This window comes from Grampus griseus, assembly GCF_964374135.1.
Source record: "Grampus griseus genome assembly, chromosome: 2".
Classification (NCBI taxonomy): domain Eukaryota; kingdom Metazoa; phylum Chordata; class Mammalia; order Artiodactyla; family Delphinidae; genus Grampus; species Grampus griseus.
The window spans coordinates 156,915,984-156,935,743 of record NC_139018.1 but is presented as its reverse complement, the minus strand read 5'-3'; the positions used below and the strand labels follow the sequence as shown (position 1 = coordinate 156,935,743).

Here is a 19,760-nt window from a genome sequence, read left to right as displayed (position 1 = left end):
CTTTTTTTTTTTTTTTTTTGTGCGGTACGCGGGCCTCTCACCATTGTGGCCTCTCCCGCTGCGGAGCACAGGCTCCGGACGCACAGGCTTAGCGGCCATGGCTCACGGGCCTAGCCGCTCCGCGGCATGTGGGATCTTCCCGGACCGGGGCACGAACCCGTGTCCCCTGCATCGGCAGGTGGACTCTCAATCACTGCGCCACCAGGGAAGCCCAAGTACACTTCCTTTTAACTTGATAAAATAAGAAGGACGTGTAAAGCACATATACTATCTCTAAGTTGCCTCGAGGAAAGGTTGCCTCAATCATTAGTTGCAAGCTAAACTAGTTGCTTTTTACATAGAATACTGTTTTTACTTGAAAGAACTGATGGACAAACTGTGGTTATTCAGACGTGGGTGTTTAGCAGACATTTTTCTAACATGAACAGGTGAGCCTCTCACTTCAAGGGAAACAACTAAAAGTATTTATTGCCAGTGGATAAATTTGACTTTCCAGCAAAAATTAGAATTTTGGAAAACTTCTGTTCACCACCATAAGCTTGACATCTTCCCAGTTCTTTTCTGAAGAGGCTTTATTGGTGAGACTTTTCTGATAAGATGAGTGGTGATGTCAAATAATGTAATTTAAAAATACTGTGTAAGTGTTTGGAAGATCTGCATAGCTCAGTGAACCATTGTTCTGAATTACCAGTACATAAGGTCAACAAAATCTTGATTGGATATTAAAAATTCACTCAGTGCAAGATAGACCAATGGATTTTAATCTAGCAGAGCATGAGAAGTTGATTGATACAGTTTCAGATTTCACATTGCAACTGATGTTTAAGAAACTACCACTTGTCAAGTTTTGGTGAAGTATCAAAGAATATCTATAATTACTGAAAACAATATTAAAATATGCCTCCCTTTCCAGCTACATATATGTGTGAAACTGGAGTTTCTTTTTTTTTTTTTAATAAACGTATTTATTTATTTTTGGCTGCATTGGGTCTCTGTTGCTGCATACAGGCTTTCTCTAGTTGTGGCACGTGGGCTTGTTGCAGAGCACGGGCTCCAGGTGCTCGGGCTTCAGTAGTTGCAGCATGTGGGCTCAGTAGTTGTGGTGCACGGGCTTAGCTGCTCCACCACATGTGGGATCCTCCTGGACCAGGGCTCGAACCCGTGTCCCCTGCATTGGCAAGTGGATTCTTAACCACTGCACCACCAGAGAAGTCCCTGGAGTTTCTTCATATACTTCATCCAAAACAACATGTCACAACAGATTGAGTGCAGAAATAGATACGAGAATCTATAGATATGAGAATCTAAGGTATCTTCTAGAAGAATACCACTCTTCTGTCACTAAATTTTTTTTCATTAAAAAAAAATTTCCAAAAAATGTTAACAACTAATAGATTTATTGGTATTTTTATGTGAATTAATATTTTGAAAATTTCTCAGTTTTAACTTCTAAAAACAGTAACTGCTGATAAACATATTAACCCACAAAAACAAAGTTCTTTCAGGTCCTTAATAATTTTTAAGAGTGTAGAACACTCTTGAGACCCAAAGTTTGAAAATCATTGCTTTAAATCATTTTTAAGTCAAGGTGTAATGTAATCTTTTATCCTTTTTTCTCCCCATAATGTATTGAGGGTTCCCTATAGAGTACTACAGACATCAAGTTGTTTTTTGACTTTCAGCTTGTTTAGCTCTTCTACAAATAATTTAGATGTGTTTCAGTAACTATTCATATAATCAAATAGGCTTGAAAAAAATTCAAAATTGGCTAATCACCTCTTGGAGTAATTAGGTCAATGTACAGTTTTCAAAAACTTAGTAATTACAACATTTATTTCTGTTTTCTGAAGAGATAGTCTCTTTTTTCTTTCATCTGTAGAATATAGCAGAGACTACCTTTTAAACAACTGCTTATTTTCCTAAGGTTGGGATATGATTGAATTTTTCCCCAGCTAAATTTTCATATATTCACTGGATATCAGCAGGATGAGAGATACCTTGACATGCCTGCCACACCCTTGCAGCCGTTTTGAGTGCTATCCTGAAAGTTGAGTGGGAAGATCTCATGTGAATCTGTATTGGAAAGTATCCTGCAGTGCCCAGCTCAGTAATGACCATATATTAACTTCTGGGTTAGCTCTTGGAGGTTCAGATGGAAAATAGGAGGTTACCCTGCCCTGTTGGACCCCAGTAGGTTCCTCCTGGGAGTCAGCTTCCTCATGAAAGGAATTTTTTCCATCTATATTGGCAGAGTTCCAAATGGCTTAAGAGGGAAAAGTAGTTGGAAAATAGAAAAATCTAAGAATTCTTTTGAATTCAATACTTATGTAACAATATATGACCTGAAGTGAAGATTTCTTTTAGGTGACTTCTGCAGGTAATGTCATTCATTGTGATGCTTATTTCTGCATGCATTTGATGATCAGAAGAGTTTATTTTTACTTAAAAAAATAAAAAATGATTGTTGAACTGTCTTTCATTTACTTACAATGTTTTGAAACAAGTTTTCAAAAACTGCTTGTTGAGTTGTCAGGCAGCACTTGTAACCCGGGCAGACAGACACCACACCAGTGATTCCTTCGCTTTCATTTCTCCCCAAAGGGCAGGGCTGGTTAAATCTAAGAATTATATACATGTGAAGCTTTTTTTTCTTTTTAATTTCCTCAAACTTATTAATTCTGGCAGTTTTCATGTAGTCTTTTATTCATTTATTCTACGTATTTATTGAGCCACCACTATGTGTACCAGGCATTTACATGTTTACGAACTCCTAATCTTTGCAGAGTTTTGAGCATTGTAGTTTTTTTCCATCTAACTGGCCTTTGATTATTGTGGTAGGAAAAGTGTTCATTGCCTGTTAAAGGATAATGTTCTAAAATAGTTATTGAAGTACATCTTATTTTTTTGTTTCCTAATTTATGTTGAAACATAGGCCATTATTAGCCATTAAAATTTTTTCTGTATATTTTTCAAAAAATGTTGATTTGAGGGGTGTGTGTGTGTGTGTGTGTGTGTGTGTGTGTGTGTGTGAAGTTTTCCAGTGTTAACCAGTTTTCTTTTCTGAGTACATGACCTTTGGGATTTTTATTATACTAGTCCAGAATTTTTCAGTGTTTCATATGGGTGAATTACTTGAAGGAACTTTAGTATATTTTCAGCTTTTCTCTTTGTTATTCTAATTAGCTGTAAGAAGCTTTAATGTTATACAATAGAAACTTTAATAAAATATATTATACTCCCTTTACAAGCAGAAGGAAAAATTTACATTGGTTTTACTTTTGACTAATAGTGACAGTTTCAATCTTGGTGAATACTTTCAATGTGAGTTAGTTTCCTGGGTTTGAATCTAATCACCATTAGTTGTGTCATTTTTTTCAGCAAAAGTTTTAATCAAATGGGAGGTGTTTCAGTGAGTGTATTGTTGAAGAGTTGAACCCCTTTGTAGGGAAGTCTGAGGATCTTTGTTACCTGATCCTCAAATCTACCTAAAGATTGGGATTAATGATAAAATAATCATGCGAACCTATGGAAGGAAAATACTTGAGGTACCCAAAAGGATATTTGATAATAGTTTTTTTCTTTTTAAAGTATAACTTAAACTTGTTATTTTCTTAAACCATGTATATTGAAAATCTTTGATAATGTTTAAAAAATATATATACCTATATTTAAAAAATACCAACTACTCATAGTTTTGTTTTCTAATGGCTTCCCGGAACATACACTTCTTGTAGCTTTTCTTCTACACTTATATTAGATGTTAGACATATTGATGAAATATTGAACACATTTTCGTTATTAAAATATAGAATAGTGGATTGCTATACTAAATAATAATTATGGGTATTTATTGTAGTCCTATGATGTGGTTTCTTTAGTTTGTTACCAGATCTGACTGTTGACAGTAAACATTTTTACTCATTGTTGAAGCACTTACTCTTACACGTTTCTAGGGATAATCTGTGTCTATGTCTCATACGTAGTTGGTCTTTATTCTTTTTTGGTTATCCTTAGCATTAGTAATTTTCTTGGTTCCTGGCTTCTTGTTACTTTGTACATTTTACCAGAAAACTTTCCTGGTATTAACATTGATTTATGAGATCAAAAGCATGGATTGTACATTTCATATAGTTATTTGCCAAACATGTCATGGTGGGTCTTCAATCTACTCACTTGAAGTTCTGTTTCTAACACTAGGTTGCAATTAAAAAGTTTATGAAACATATATTTTGAGATATATAAGGAGAGAGGAGTTTAAGCTTAGTGATCTTTAAAGTTTGGGATATGCTTATAATACTAGTGTCTTAAAACCTTTGTGAACTGTTTAGGAACTATTAGAAATCATTGTAGCATGCAGAGTTTCTGCTTTCAGTAGCTAAATGGAGATTTTTTTAAGAAAAAAGTTTGCTTTTTCTCCTATAGGCAGCAATGGATTTTTGCATGAACATGAACACAAAAGCAAATAGGAAGAAGCTGGTCCGGGCGCTCTTTATAGTTCCCAGACAAAGGTAGGTAAAAAAAAAAAAAAAAAGTAATTTCTTAGTGTTTTTACCCTGCAATGATGATTGTAAGGTCTAAGTTCTTGTTTATTTATCTCTTAGAAAATATCCCTTGTCAACAGAACTTATTATCATTGTTGTTAGCATATTTTCTAGAACTTATTTCTCATTGATTTTTGTTCATGAGCTCTAGTGGGAATATTTCTTCTGATGCTTTCTTGTTATTTTGAGAGAAAAAATTTAAGAATTATAAGAACTTAAGTAACTTAATCATTGCTAGAAGCAACTTGTTTACACTTTTGCCTCTGAGGAGAAAAAATAATAAATGGTATATCTTTTTTTGGAGAGTTTTTATTTTATAGAAAGATCAGACTAAATTGATTGTATCTAATTTTTAAGAGTTGTGTTTAAATGAAAAATTTCAAGTTTTTTTTTGTAATTATGCTAGTTTGGACTTGGAAGTCACATTAGTGATTATGTTGCTGGTAATTCAAGAAATTATGAATAATGCTGGTAGACAATTCTAATGCTCTAACTTACACTAAATTAAAACCCCTACTTCACCCGCATATTTTAGGACCACAACAGGTCATAGATTGTTGACCTTAGGAACCTGGAGGAGATCCATTTCTGTTTATTCAACAGTGAATAATTAAAGGATTTTGTTAGCTATTATCATGATTACATACATCATAGCTAAGATATATACTTTCCCCAGAAGATACGGATTCTGAGGGATTTCACTAAAGATTTCTTAAGCAAAATTTTAATTTGGTTCATTCATTGGTCTCTTAAATGGTAACATTTCACAGTGAAACCAAATCACTACTTTTTTCCTTTATATTGGTTTTTATCTCCTTGTCAGCAGCATTAATGAGCATTTGTTTTTTCATTTTAGTGGGACAAGGGAGATGGAATGTGCTAATATAGTGAGTAGATAATTCAGAATTATCTAATTGAGAAAATCATAGATGAATTATTTTTATTATGTAAAATTATGTACTGCATTTCATCAAATCTGAGGTGCCATCAGTTATGAGGTGCATCATTATTTCATGTACAACTAAGAAAGAAAAGAATATTGCCAGTTACTTTTAAGCCTTTGATTGTGAGACACATTTTACTTTCAAACTCAAAATTTCAAACTCCAAAATTTTTTTCCTTAATATTTTGGACCAGTTTTTTAAAGTGATTCTTTTCTTTACCTATACAGTGGAGTGTTTACTTTCATAGTTTTCTTTTCAACTGTTTATTTGAATGAAGAAACGTAGTAACAATTATCTGGACTTCTAGCATAGAATGAACCAAATTTAGCAAAAATAAAAGGCTTTGTTAACAAAAGAAATTATGCAGTAATATTAAATAGTTTACTTATAAGAGAGCATCTTGTCTCCCTTTATCCCCATTCCTTCCCACTCCCTCACCCTAGAGAAAACTCCTGAAAAACTATATACTATTACTTGGTTTTATGCCAGTTACATCCTTTATAACTGGATTTATCTGCTTAGCTCAGCAGTTGGCTGCAAATTAGAAGTAGTTGGAATCTGCTAGAAACAGACTTGAAAGTAGTAGGAAGTGACAATTATGGTTTGAGAGGAGAGAAAAAAATAAAGATACAAGTACTTAAAATGTATATCCTTTTGGAGCTATGAGGAAGAGACCACATAGTCTTATATACCTGAAATATATAAATATAATAATTTAGGTTTCTTATATTCAGCCTGAGTGATCAGGAAAGGTTAAATTATCTTCTAAAATTTATTCATTAACTAAGGGTCTACTCTATACTGTGATTAGTGCTGGAGATACAGTGGTGAACAAGACAGATTCAACTCGTATTCATGCAGCTTACAGTTTCGAGAGGAAGAAAGAGAATTCTAAGTGCAGTTGACAGGAAGAATCCCAGCATGTTTTGAAGTACGTAACACGGGGAACTGATTGACTTAGTCTCGGCAGTAAGAGAAGGCTGCCTGGAACAAGGGTCATTTAATCCAAGACCTGAGAATGGAATGAGCTAGGTGAGGGATGGATGAGGAGAGGGAACGTAGAAAGCATTTCTGATAGAGGCAACAGAACCAGAGACAGGAAAGGTCACGCATCAGAACTACTGAAAAAACCTGTTTCTTGGTTTCCCTGGACATTGTTGTCTAGACTAAGCTGCAGGAGGGAGGCCATGTTTACTTCTTTATCCTCAGCACTGAGCACAATGCCGCACAGACAGAAGGTGATAAACTTATGTAACCTGGTATTTACAATGCCCTTACTCATCTAGCCCCTTTTCAGCTTCTTCAGTCGTCATTCTAGCCACTCTTGGAAAATCCTGATCTGTAACGATTTCTTGAATACCCTTTGTTCTCTGCTTCCAAGCCTCTGCTTTCTACTCTATCTGGGATATCCTGTATTTTTCCACCAAAAAATCTCCAGTCTTGAACTCTTAGCGTAAGAGTTATCGTCTCTGAACAACCATCTTTATTTCCCTAACGTATATATAGGTGCTCTTTAATAGACTTTCGACTTAATGTCTTCATACATACAAAGAATTCGGCACGTTACATTAGGCATATTGGGTCAGTGTTGGTTTGCGCCTGTACCCCTATGAAACTGTAAAAATATGGGCCCTTTAAAAGAGGACTAGATCTTTTCATTTTGAACATCTGCAACATCAGCTGTAGTGTTTGATACACAGTAAGGGCTTGAAAATATTTGGTGAATTAATATTGGTCATATGCAAATTTAAAATTTTATTTAAAAAATAAGTAATGCACTCACAGGACTCAGAACACTGAAGTATATAGAACATTGTGCTGAAAATTATCTTTCCTATCCTTGTCTCCCCATCTACCCAATTCCTACTCCTCCCAGTAGGAAACCGCTGTCTTGATTCTTGCATCTTTCCAAAGTTTCTTTTGCATGTGCAAGAACATGCGAACATTCTTATATTTCCTGCTTTTTTACACAAGGGCAACTTCTTATACCTATTGTTCTGAACTTTACTCTTTTCACTTAACAGTATATCTTGGAAATCTTTTCAGGTCTATACATAAAGATTTCTATTGTTCTTTTTAAAGCTGCAGTGTTTCTTTTTATGAATGTACTGTATTTAACCACTTTGGACTTCCAGTCTTTGCCATTACAAACAGCCCTGTATTTGTATAATACCTTTCCTTTCTTCTTCCTCCTCTTCATTATATTAGCTAGTGGTTTATTCATTTTAGTTTTTTTCACACACATACACACACACACACACACACACACACACATAAAACCCAGCCTCTAGATTATCTATGTATTTATTCTACTGTTTTACTGTTTTCTTACTCATTATTTTTGGATTTTATCTTTATTTTCTTCTTTTTTGGTTTCTTTAATTCATTTTGTTCCTTTTTTGGCATTTATATTATATATTGCTGTCCTCTGACCCTGGTTTTAGCTGTATCTCTTAGTTCTGACATGTGGTGATTTCTATTTTTATGTTTTCTGGAAATTCTCCAATTTCAGTTTGTTTTTACATTGTTACCTAAGGAGATATTTGAGAGAGTTTTGAAATTTCCAGGTAGTGGGACTTTTTTGTTTTGTTTTCTGGTTAATCATATTTTTATTGCACTGTGATTAGAGAATACTGTGTTACTTGTGCTTTATGGAATTTTTAAAAATTTTCTTGTGTCCTATTATGTAGTCAGTTTTCATGAACATTCCACAAACATTTTTGGAAAAAGGGGCGCCTCTCTCTTTGTGTGGCATCTCCCTCCCCTCCTCCCAAAGGACATGGATCCTAGTGAATGTCTTTATTCTTCTCTATGGCCAGGATTCCCTCCTTTATCCATTTAGCCCCTCCAGCCTGAGCCGACTATAAAAACCAGAATGAATCATTTTATAGTTACTTGAGTGCCTGTGACTGTGAGGACCCAAAGGTTTTATATGTGTGTATATGTGGTAGAGAATTTAAGCTGTCTTACCTAGTTTGTATAGTTTGGTTTAGGAAGCACTAAACTAGATAACTCTTTAAGGTTTTTACAGTTCTTTTCTTTAAAAAAAGCAAAAACAAAAAAAACAGGGTTTATTGGAATATAATTCACATAACCATACAGTTCACCCATTTGAAGTATACAGTTCAGTGTTTTAAATATATTCAACTATCACAACAATAAAATTTGAAAACATTTTTGTCCCCCTAAAAGAAACCTTATATCTATTAGCAGGCAGTTCCATTCCCTCCCTGCCCACTCTCTCTCCTGTCCTAAGAAACCACTAATCTACTTTCAGTCTCTATGGAGTTACTATTCTGGGTATTTCCTGTAAATGAAATCATAAAATATATGGCCTTTTGTGCCTGACTTCTTTCGCTTAGTAGGTTTTCAAGATTGATCCATATCATAGCATGTATTAAAATTTCCTTCTTTTTAAAGGCTGAATAATATTTCATTGTATAGATATATACCACATTTTGTTTACCCATTTGTCAGTTGACGGACATTTGAGTTGTTTCCACTTTTTAGCTATTATGAATATGCCGTTGTGACTCTTTGTGTACAAGTTTTTGTGTGGTCTTTGTTTTCAGTTCTCTTGAGTATATACCTATGAGTGGAATTGCTGTGTTTTAGGGTAACTATGTTTAACATTTTTAGTAACCACTAAACTATTTTTCGCAGTGGCTGCATTTTACATTCCCAACAGCAATGTGTGAAGGTTCCAGTTTTTCCATATCCTTACCAACAGTTGTTGTTGTCCCCGTTTTGATTATAGCCATCTTAGTGTGTAGTGGAATCTTATCTCATTGTGGTTTTGATTTGCATTTCTCTAATGGCTAATTATTTTGAGCATTTTTTCATGTGCTCATTGGCCATTTGTATGTCTTCTTTGGAAAATGTTCTGTTCAAATCCTTTACCTCCTTTTAAGTTGTATTATTTGTCTTTTTATTATTGTTGTATGAGTTCTTTATATATACTTTGTGCACGTCTCTTGTCAGATATAATTTGCAGATGGTTTCTTTCATTCTGTGAGTTGTCTTTCACTTTCTTGGTATCATTTGCAGCACAAAAGTTTTAAAAATTGATTTATTCCATTTTTACAGTTCTTAAATGTCTGATGTGGAGCACTGTTTTAACTTTCAGTTGTGTTCTTCCTTCATTAAATAAACAGTGGTTAAAAAAAAAATCTCAAAAGGCTGGCATTATATCTCTTAGCCTGTTAATTTGAAGGAATCCACAGAAATGAAATCTACTAGAAACCTCCTTAATTATATATTTATATATCATCCTACAGTTAATTTGTAGTATAACTGTCCACACATGAAATTTCACATAAAGTGCTTACATCTTTTAAAAAAAATTTTATTGAAGTATAGTTGATTTACAATGTTAATTTCTGCTGTACAGCCAAGTGACTCAGTTATACATGTATATATTCTTTTTCATATTTTCCATTCTGGTTTATCACAGGATATTGATATTTCCCTGTACTATACAGTAGGGCCTTGTTGTTTATCCATCCCATATATACTGGTTTGCATCTGCTAATCCCAAGTGCCCAACCCTTCCCTCCCCAACCTGACCTCACCTTTGGCAACCACAGGTCTGTTCTCTACGTCTGTGAGCCTGTTTATGTTTTGTTTCATAGATGTATTCATTTGTGTTGTAGTTTAGATTCCACATATGATACCATATGGTATTTGTCTTTCTCTGTCTGACTTACTTCGCTTAGTATGATAATCTCTAGGTCCATCCATGTTGCTACAGATGGCTGGGTAGTATTCCACTGTATATATGTACCACATCTTCTTTATCCATTCATCTGTCCATGGACATTTAGGTTGTTTCCATGTCTTGGCTATTGTACAAGCTGCTATGAACATAGGGATGCATGTATCTTTTCAAATTATAGTTTTGTCTGGGTGTATGCCCGGCAGTGGGATTGCTGGATCATATGACATAAAGTGCTTACATCTTAAGTATATGTGTATATCCACACCTAGATCAAGATAGAGAACATTCCTAGCCCCTCCAGAGGTTCCCTCACCTAAGCAAACTTTCAGGTGTAAAGTCAGCCAGAATCAGGGAGCGTACCTAAGCATCTCTTAGTTCCTTGTTTTGAATATAGATGGACCTGGTATTGGTTTTAGTGACTTTGAAGCCATATGGATTTTGCCGTGTTTTAGCAGATGGATGTATGTTCAGAATCTCTTTACATTAATATAAACAGAATATTCTTCAGAGGTAAAGTGCTTCACTTAAGTCTTGGACAGCTTTTCCTGATCCAGCTTTTAGGAGCATTTGCTGGAGTTTTTGTGAGAGTCTTTATAATTTGACCTCCCCTTGCTAAAAAATGAGAAACTGAGTTTTGGGAAATCTGTTAGCATGTTGCACCACTTGATGGCACTGTTGAATTGGGAATGTGAATGTTGTGGAAAAAGTCATCGGAGCATTTGGTTGTCAGTTTCAGAGTAAATGATCCCAGTCTTTTGTTTATTATATTTTCTCTTTTTTGAATCGTCATCTGCTTTGGTGTTTCCTATGAAGAAAAACCTTTGTATTCTTTAATTGAACAGTAACAGTGTTCTTTCACATTAATTTTTTTCTAGACATTTTTGAGCACAGATATAATTAATAGCTTTCAACAGTTAAATTCTTTAGATTTTAAAGAGACAGAAAAAAGCTGGACTTTTTTTTGAAAGCTGATTGATTACGAAATAAAAGCCTTTAAGATTCCTTTTTTTTCCCCCTCAGGAACAAAAGTATGCTATCCTGCTTTCCTGTTCTTACTTGTAGTTAGTAACTGGATGTTTACTTAGTTGATGATCATTAACTGCTTGTAGGATACTTAAATGTGTGATTTAGGAGACCTTGAAAGTATAAGCAAGGTTTTATTATTATTTAAGAAAAAAACACTCTTTTTAAATGGTTCACTCATTAATTGTTGGTAAAAATAATTATCACTCTCAGAAGATTATAAAATTCAGTTTTCAGAGGAAGGGTCTAAGTTTATTTTCTAGTTCACTTTTAGAAAAGTCAAATAAAATAAAATATATATCTAGCTTAAAATTTAACACAGAAATTTGCTTTTTATGTTGATTAAAGTGTTTTATAACTTTCATGTGATTGATATAGCATTTAGCACTCCATTCCATTTGGGCTTGCATTTGTAGGAAGGTGTAAAAGACAGAAAAACATACTTAAATAGGACTAACATTGAAAAAATATGTAATTTCTTATATTATTTGCATCATAGGGGATCTTACTTTGTGAAGTAAGGAATGAACATTCACAGAACTTGGAAGATTTAAGTGGGGCAGGATGACATTTAGTATCAACGATCCATTTAATTGTAAAAAGTATAGTGGAAAAAGGAATTTTAGGAATTTCTTAGTTTGAGAAGGATTTGGTGAGTTTATTAGTAGAGGATTCTGGGAAAACAGAATATCTGGCTTTACTTCCATATGACCAGTTCTGAAAGAAACAAAAACTAGGATTACTAACTACTTAGAAAGGCTTAATTAAAAGAGTTAAGATCTTCTAGGGGATCCTTAACCTAATTTTTAAATTCCTGTTGAAGCTGAAAGTGCTGACCTGTGTTCTTAGTTTACTGATGTTACTCTGCATGGATAACACAGGCTGCTTTACTTTAAAATGGGTGGCTCTATCCACCTTTCTTTGGGGGCTGGGAAAAAGCTTTGAAGTATCAATAGATTGAGCCAATTGGAAGAATAAAAAAAATGAAGTATAGGTGACTTGACCAGGAAAAGAAGAAAAAAGGAAATGACATAGTTTGATTAAAATTTTTTGCTTCTACGTGTTATAATCTCAATTTTTTTTTTTTTTTTTTGCGGTACGCGGGCCTCTTATTGCTGTGGCCTCTCCCGCTGCGGAGCACAGTCTCTGGGCGCACAGGCTCAGCGGCCATGGCTCACGGGCCCAGCCGCTCCGTGGCATGTGGGATCTTCCCGGACCGGGGCACGAACCCATGTCCCCTGCATCGGCAGGCAGAGTCTCAACCAGTGCGCCACCAGGGAAGCCCTATAATCTCAAATTTTGTTGAAAAATACATTGAAAAAGACAATCAAGATTAATATTAATTTTGTAAACTCAGAAGCTAATTCTTAAAAAAAAAATCCAGGTAGAGAACCATTTAGAAAATATAAAGAAAACATTAAAAAGTTTAAGAATAAGCCAGATGATATACTAGAAGTTTAAAAAAACCACTTGAAAACCTCAGTGAAACAAGTAATTTTCTTGGAAAAAATACACATTTTCAAACTTGATTCAATCAAGACAAAATTAAATAGACCAGTGATTATGGAAGAAAATGTAAAAAATTATCAGAGTAATTTCTTTGCTGTATCGTTTTTTCCAGAGCATAGGAAGGAGAACTTCCCATTTCATAATATGAAGAAATAGGCAAAATCTTAACAAAAAAAAGAGCGAGGATGTTAAAAGTGTGGACCGGTCTCACTTTTTAATGTCGATATAAAAATTCTAAGTAAAATACTAACAATTTATATTTAATAGTATATTAAAAACAAACATCCAGCATGATCAAAGAGGATTGATCTTAGGAATGAAAAGCTACTTTAAACAGGAAACTTATTTTTTATTTTTATTTTTTTGCGGTACGCGGGCCTCTCACTGTTGTGGCCTCTCCCGTTGCGGAGCACAGGCTCCGGACACGCAGGCTCAGAGGCCATGGCTCACGGGCCCAGCCGCTCTGCAGCATGTGGGATCTTCCCGGACCGGGGCACGAACCCGTGTTCCCTGCATCGGCAGGTGGACTCTCAACAACTGTGCCACCAGGGAAGCCCAGGAAACTTATTAATATATGTAACACCAGTAGGGAAAATAAACTATATGATTCTCCCATTGACTGCATAAAAGATATTTGATAGGGCTTCCCTGGTGGCGCAGTGGTTAAGAATCCGCCTGCCAATGCAGGGGACACAGATTCGAGCCCTGGTCCTGGAAGATCCCACATGCTGAGCAGCAGCTAAGCCCGTGTGCCACAACTACTGAGCCTGCACTCTAGAGCCCGCCAGCCACAACTACTGAGCCCACGTGCCACAACTACTGAAGCCTGCGTGCCTAGAGCCCATGCACCACAACAAAGAGTAGCCCCCATTCACTGCAACTAGGGGAAGCCCGCACGCAGAAACAAAGACCCAACTCGGCCAAAAATAAATAAATAAATAAATTTAAAAAAAGATATTTGATAAACTAGTGCTTGTTTGATAAAATATAAAAGTTGATCAAATTTAATATTATTCTTATAAAAATTGGATGATATTTCATTAATATGAAGAATAGTTTAGAATAAAAGCTGACAGTAAGAAATATCTATCAAGCACCTATGAACAAGTAAGTAAATTATATACGTTAGAAGGTGATAAACTCTATTTAAAAAATAATAGTGCAGGGTAAGGGGCTGGGGGGTGGGATGGATTTGCAGTTTCAATGGTGTATTCAGAATGGGTCTCATGGAGGGGATGTCACTGGAACTAAGACTTGACCTTTGTGAGGGAGTAAGTGGCAGAGATATTTGGGGAAAGCAGACTCCAGCTACTGAGAAGAGCCAGTGCTGAGGCTCTGAGGATTACTGGGGGTCCGGTGAGACTGGACAGGATAGTAGGAGATGAGGTCAGGTCAATTCATGAGGTCACAGAAGTGCTGTTTGAGAGAATTAGAGCCTGAGCCTCTCGACTCCAAGTGTATTACTCTTTGTTATCCCATGACCTCAACTCTTGAGTCTTATTTTTCTGACCTGTAGTTGTGGCAGTTGGGAGCGGTAGAACCTGGGGCATAGGTTTAAAGTCCTGTATTTGTAATTGATCATGAACTGAGAAAAAAAGTATTTTTTGCTAAAGTGGATATGAAAAAGCTAACGTTCCAACTAAAATATAATAATATATTAAAATATAATATTCTAACTAAAGTTTGAAAGTTTAGAAAGTAAATTTGGTATTAGTATGAATCCATCTCTTATGCATGAAAATTACGTGTGCAGTTGCCCTAGGCTTTTTTTTTCCCCACACTAGCAGACGTTAAGAAAATTATTACATATTTGTGAGAGTGTCTTACAGGATACCTCTTTTTTGTAACATCAACAAGGAGTAATGTGACCCACATGTGTGCATTTTCTGTGTGACAAGAACTTAACCTTCAATTGATAAAACTTTTAAAATAATTTAAAGAAACATTTAAAATAAGGCTTAACACTAAATGTTTTGATTCAGCTCTTTACATAACGGACTGTACTTCTCATTTCTTTAAAGAAGGGTATAATGCATTTAAAATTTTTTGAGGTACTTTTACAGAGCCACCACATTCTTGACTTCTCTCAACCTCTGTAGTCTTATTTCTGAAATGGTGATTATAATGTCTACCTGATGGGGTGGTTATCAGTATCAACAAGATAAATAATGGAGATTGGATGCCTAGGACAGGGCCTGGCACCTTGGGAAGAAAAATACGTGATAAGTTTTAAAGGAAATTATAATGGTCAAAGAGGAATACAAAATTTTTGAGGCTCTTAGGCATGAATTTGAGCACTTTCCTCTCCTTGACTCCACCTTTCAAATTTCTGTCCATTCTTCCTTCCTTCACTATGTCCCTTCTGAATTTTCCAGGTCTAATTCTCAGCCTTTCATGGTAGGCAGAGTTTTCTCTGGTGATCACACCATTTTCATGTTCTGTAGTATAATGATATATTCAGGGATATGTAAGACTTGTAGAATTATTTGTCTGTTCTAAATGGCTGCGGGTTGTTGTAGTTTTTGAGCTCTTGCTTTGAATTTTTCTAGTTTTTTGCTTCCTTCCTCCCTGTCAGCTCCCATTACTTGCTGCTGTCAGTGCAGCTGCTTTTATTAGTTCCTCACAGCTTCTCATCTTCAGAGTCTGGTCTGCTGAGTGTTGAATCATTGGATAATCAAGTTTTATAAAATAATGTCTGTGGCAGGAATGGAAAATAAATTTTTAGCTTGTGTGTTGATTCTGATTAGTAGTGGCTGCCTGGAGTCCTGGAATCTGGAGTTGCATCCAAATTTGATGAGAAAGTGCTCTGATGATGAAAGGGCACAGCAGCATGAGGAAATGCAGATTTGTGTTTATTGTCCTGAGTAAGAGTCGAGAAGCCCCGTGGGAGAATCTGAGTGGGTTCTATAATGGGTAGAATAAGTTAGTGTGTGGGTTTTGTGATTATTATTTTTTTTGACTTCTTAGATACCCTTTTGGTTATTGGTTACCCTTTTACTTTACATTGAAGCTTTGAAATAACTTATCCATGGATAAATGAAGGAAATTGTTTAAAAGGATTGTTTTATACTGTTTGTTATCTTTGTTTATTTACTCAGCAATTATGTGATTAAAACTTTAAGCCATGTTTTCTTTGCTTGGTATTTCATATTTTATCAAAATTGAGTACTCGATGGAAATTGCAAATGTGCAGTAAATGTACTGAATGGAAAATACCATATTATTAATAAACTTTCACAAGGCAAATTGAATTTCCAAATACTTCATTATAATGGCAATACATAGGCATGTCTGTATGATTATTATTAGTTTTTATAATCATTTAATGTGTGAATATATCTGAGAAAGTTTAAATTTTAAAATGAGTTATTTCTGGTGTGCCTTTCCTTTTACACATATCACATGTAACTTTTGCAGGTTGGATTTGCTACCATTTTATGCAAGATTGGTTGCTACATTGCATCCCTGCATGTCTGATGTAGCAGAGGATCTTTGTTCCATGCTGAGGGGGGATTTCAGATTTCATGTATGTATTTAAGCATTTATTTTGTTATATATATATATACACACACTTATGAGTGAGGATTCTTTAGTTTAAAAATATGATTATTTTATTGGTAAGCACATTTTGAAACTTGATAGTGGTATAACAGTTCAGAATGTATGGACTTCTAAATTTTTTAAATGTAAATCTACTCAGCAAAGCTTGAAATTGATAAATGCTATTCCAATTTGGAGATGAGCTGTTGCTGCTACCTTGTTTTCCCATTGTAGGGTCTGCACTTCTTGCTTTTGTAAAGTAACAACATTCTCCAAGGTCAAGAGAGCCAGCAGGCCTCATTGGTGTTCCCCGAAGAAACATAAGATTGGCCATGACAAGTCAGGGCACACAGTGCCTGTAGGATGCCTGTTCAGGTGTTGGGGGTCCAACGTTTGGGGCACATGAAGTTGCGTAAATGCTCTGATCTCAGTGAATGCTGTCATAGACCATGTTTTTATTGATTCTTGCCTTAAGAATCCTTAGCTTGAAGAAAGATTCTTAATAGAGTGCCTATGAGTGGTTCTCCCAAACCCATGTTACCCCACCATCTTGTGGATACAGGCTTGAAAGGAGTAAAAGGATACCTTAGCGATGACTGAAAGTGAACATTGGTAGAATTTGAAAAGACATGAAATGCAAGTGTTCATGTATGCCCATGGAAAAATTGTGTTTGTAAAATTTAGCTTTATATAGCAAGTTGCTTGGAATGCAGATAAATGTTTGCTCTGCTCAATTTGCATTTCATTGCACTGGCTATACACAAATCGGTAGTATGGCTGAGCACCAGAACAGACATAATTCCTGAGGTCAGGAATCTCATGATGTAATTGGGAAGATAAGGCCTAAATGCTGATAAAAGCAAGAGTGAAATAAAAATTTAAACCCTAAATAAATTTGATATTATAAGGAAGTGCATGTTTAATTGCCAAATGAATTGTTGGAGAGTCAGTGCCTTGAGTCCAGAGGAAGCAAAAGTCTGTGTGAGGGGTGGAATGGTCTCTAAAGGCTTCTTGCCATGGGTGTTAATTTGTTAGTATGAGATTTGTGGGTAAGATTTTTCTGGGCCAGCTTTTTTGCTGAAGTGTGTTTCAGACTTTCATAGATAATATTAATCAAGGACAGGTTTCTATGTCTAGAGAAGTTTGGAAACACTGAAATCCAGAAAGTTAAACCGTTTTGCTTTTGTTTTATGGTAAGAATTCTCAAAGCTTTAATAGGGTAATGAGCACTGTGAGCCTCCTGGAAGGGGCTGAATATACAGTCACTCAAAAGACACAGTGTTTACATGCTGCTAGTTCGGGGGCAGATGCGTCTGAAGTCATATTGTTGGTATTTTAATCCCATCATACAGATACAGACAAGACACTGTTTTACTAGCAGGCAGTATGACTGCATTGTATGAGTTACATGCGTACACCCCTCCACCAAACCACAGTCAAACAAACCATGAGTTGCTGGACCAAGCATAATTAGTGCTTTTGGTGAGAAACCTAAAATTAAGAAAATTCTGTTCATGTGTACTTCCCATCCCATCTTTGAAAATTGGGGTGAGAGTTGAGGGAATTGGCATTTTTGTTATTGTTGTAAGGTTTCATTACAACTAGAAGAGTATCAGGATTCCAGAGTATATTTGGGAACTGCTATTCTCAGGGGAGAGAAGAGAGGGCACTTGATGTCATCGATCACCTCTGCTTCCTCCAGGGTCTAGCCTTTCCCACCCTCAAATCTGCAGACTTTGCCATTGACTTTTTATCAGGCAAAAAATGTGCTCAGCACTCTCCCATCCTTAAAATAAAAACAGGAAAACTTTCCTCAACTGCACCTCTCCCCCCGTCCTCTTTCATTTCCTTCTTGTTTGATGTTGTAGAGTATACGTGTCTCTTGCACTTCTGACGTTTACCCTTTGTTTTACCATCATAGCGCCCTGGCAGAAACCACCAGTGTCCTCCTAATCGCCTCATCCTAGTTGATGTCCCTGCAGATTCTGAATTGCTGGACTCTCCTGCCTTTTAGGAAACTCATTCTGACTCTACCACATACTAGCATTGTAACTTTGGCCAAGTTACTTAAGTGCTCCATGCCTCGATTTCCTTGCTTGTTAAGTGGGATAATTTGTATTTTAATAAATTTATTTATTTATTTATTTTTGGCTGCGTTGGGTCTTCGTTGCTGCGCGTGGGCTTTCTCTAGTTACGGCAAGCGAGGGCTACTCTTCGTTGCGGTGCGTGGGCTTCTCATTGCAGTGGCTTCTCGTTGCAGAGCACGGGCTCTAGGCGCGAGGGCTTCAGTAGTTGTGGCACGTGGGCTCAGTAGTTGTGGCTCGCAGGCTCTAGAGTGCAGGCTCAGTAGTTGTGGCACATGAGCTTAGTTGCTGTGTGGCATGTGGGATCTTCCTGGATCAGGACTTGAACCTGTGTCCCCTGCATTGGCAGGCGGATTCTTCTTCTTCACTGCACCACCAGGGAAGTCCCAATTTGTATCTTTTTAAATGAGATTGTTCTTACTGATTAAACGAGATAATTCATATAAAGCTTATCACACAGATGTCATTATAATAATAATTACCTCTTCTCTACCACCACTCTCTCCTGCTTCTCGCTTATGACTACTCTCCTCAATATCCTTTGCTCTGTTTTCCAGCTGAGTTTATATGTTGGTGTTCCTTCCCCAGACTTACTTCCTTCACCCTCCTTTATGATGGAACACAGTTTACCTGGGGTTCAGGTGGCATCTGTTTCCCAGCAGCCTCACGTATATATCTCTTGCCAGAACCTCTCTCCTGGTGCTTAATAAGTTCTCATGTACTTTTAGCTAAATACATCCATAAAACTCATTTTCTTCTCAAAAATGCCTTTATCCTTCACTTTCTTATACCGGATTCTATATTCTCCCTATAAATTTGCAATATATTTTATCTACTCACTGAGGGAACTACATCTACTTTCGCCCCTCTGACATTCGGGAGCCAAATTTGTCAAATTCTATTGATATATCTGCTAAAACACCTCCTCAAGGCTAGCGTCTCTCCTTCATTCCCAGTGCCGCTGTCTTTCAGTCTCTGTAGCGTGAATTAGGAGAATAGCTGTTTCACCAGGTTTCCCATCTCTGGCTTCTATCCCGCTCCAACATATTGTCACAATTGATCCTATTTGTCCCGTGCTTAAGAACCTCACCTGAGAAATAACGCTGGTTAGCAAAACAGTATGAAATCTCACCTGGTAGTCAAAGAAATTCTAGTTAAAGCAACGGATTTGCTAATTTGACTAACAGGTTAGTGAAGGTAATAACAATGAGAAACCATCACATATACTTGAGATTGGAATTTGGAGAAGGAATTTGGCAGTATGTTTCAAGATCCTTAGAGGCATTCATATAGTGGACAACTCTGGGAATCTGTCCCAAGTAAACAATCCTAAGTACCCCCAAAAGCTTTATTCACATCATGAATTGTAATAGGGAAAAAAGGGAAAATAATCTAGAAGTCC

The 19,760-nt window shown here is 36.2% G+C and overlaps 1 protein-coding gene across 3 annotated transcripts in view; it reads left to right on the top strand.

Annotated features, from left to right (window-relative positions):
• UPF2 (UPF2 regulator of nonsense mediated mRNA decay) overlaps window positions 1-19,760 on the top strand; it is a gene marked incomplete at its 3' end in the record, with an annotated part of 212,002 nt that overhangs the window by 31,615 nt on the left and 160,627 nt on the right. For all 3 annotated transcript variants that reach the window (XM_082647666.1, XM_082647667.1, XM_082647668.1), the window contains exons 8-9: window positions 4,423-4,508; window positions 16,152-16,260. In XM_082647666.1, coding sequence (XP_082503792.1) covers window positions 4,423-4,508; window positions 16,152-16,260 — 195 coding nt within the window. The remainder of the gene's footprint in view (window positions 1-4,422; window positions 4,509-16,151; window positions 16,261-19,760) is intronic.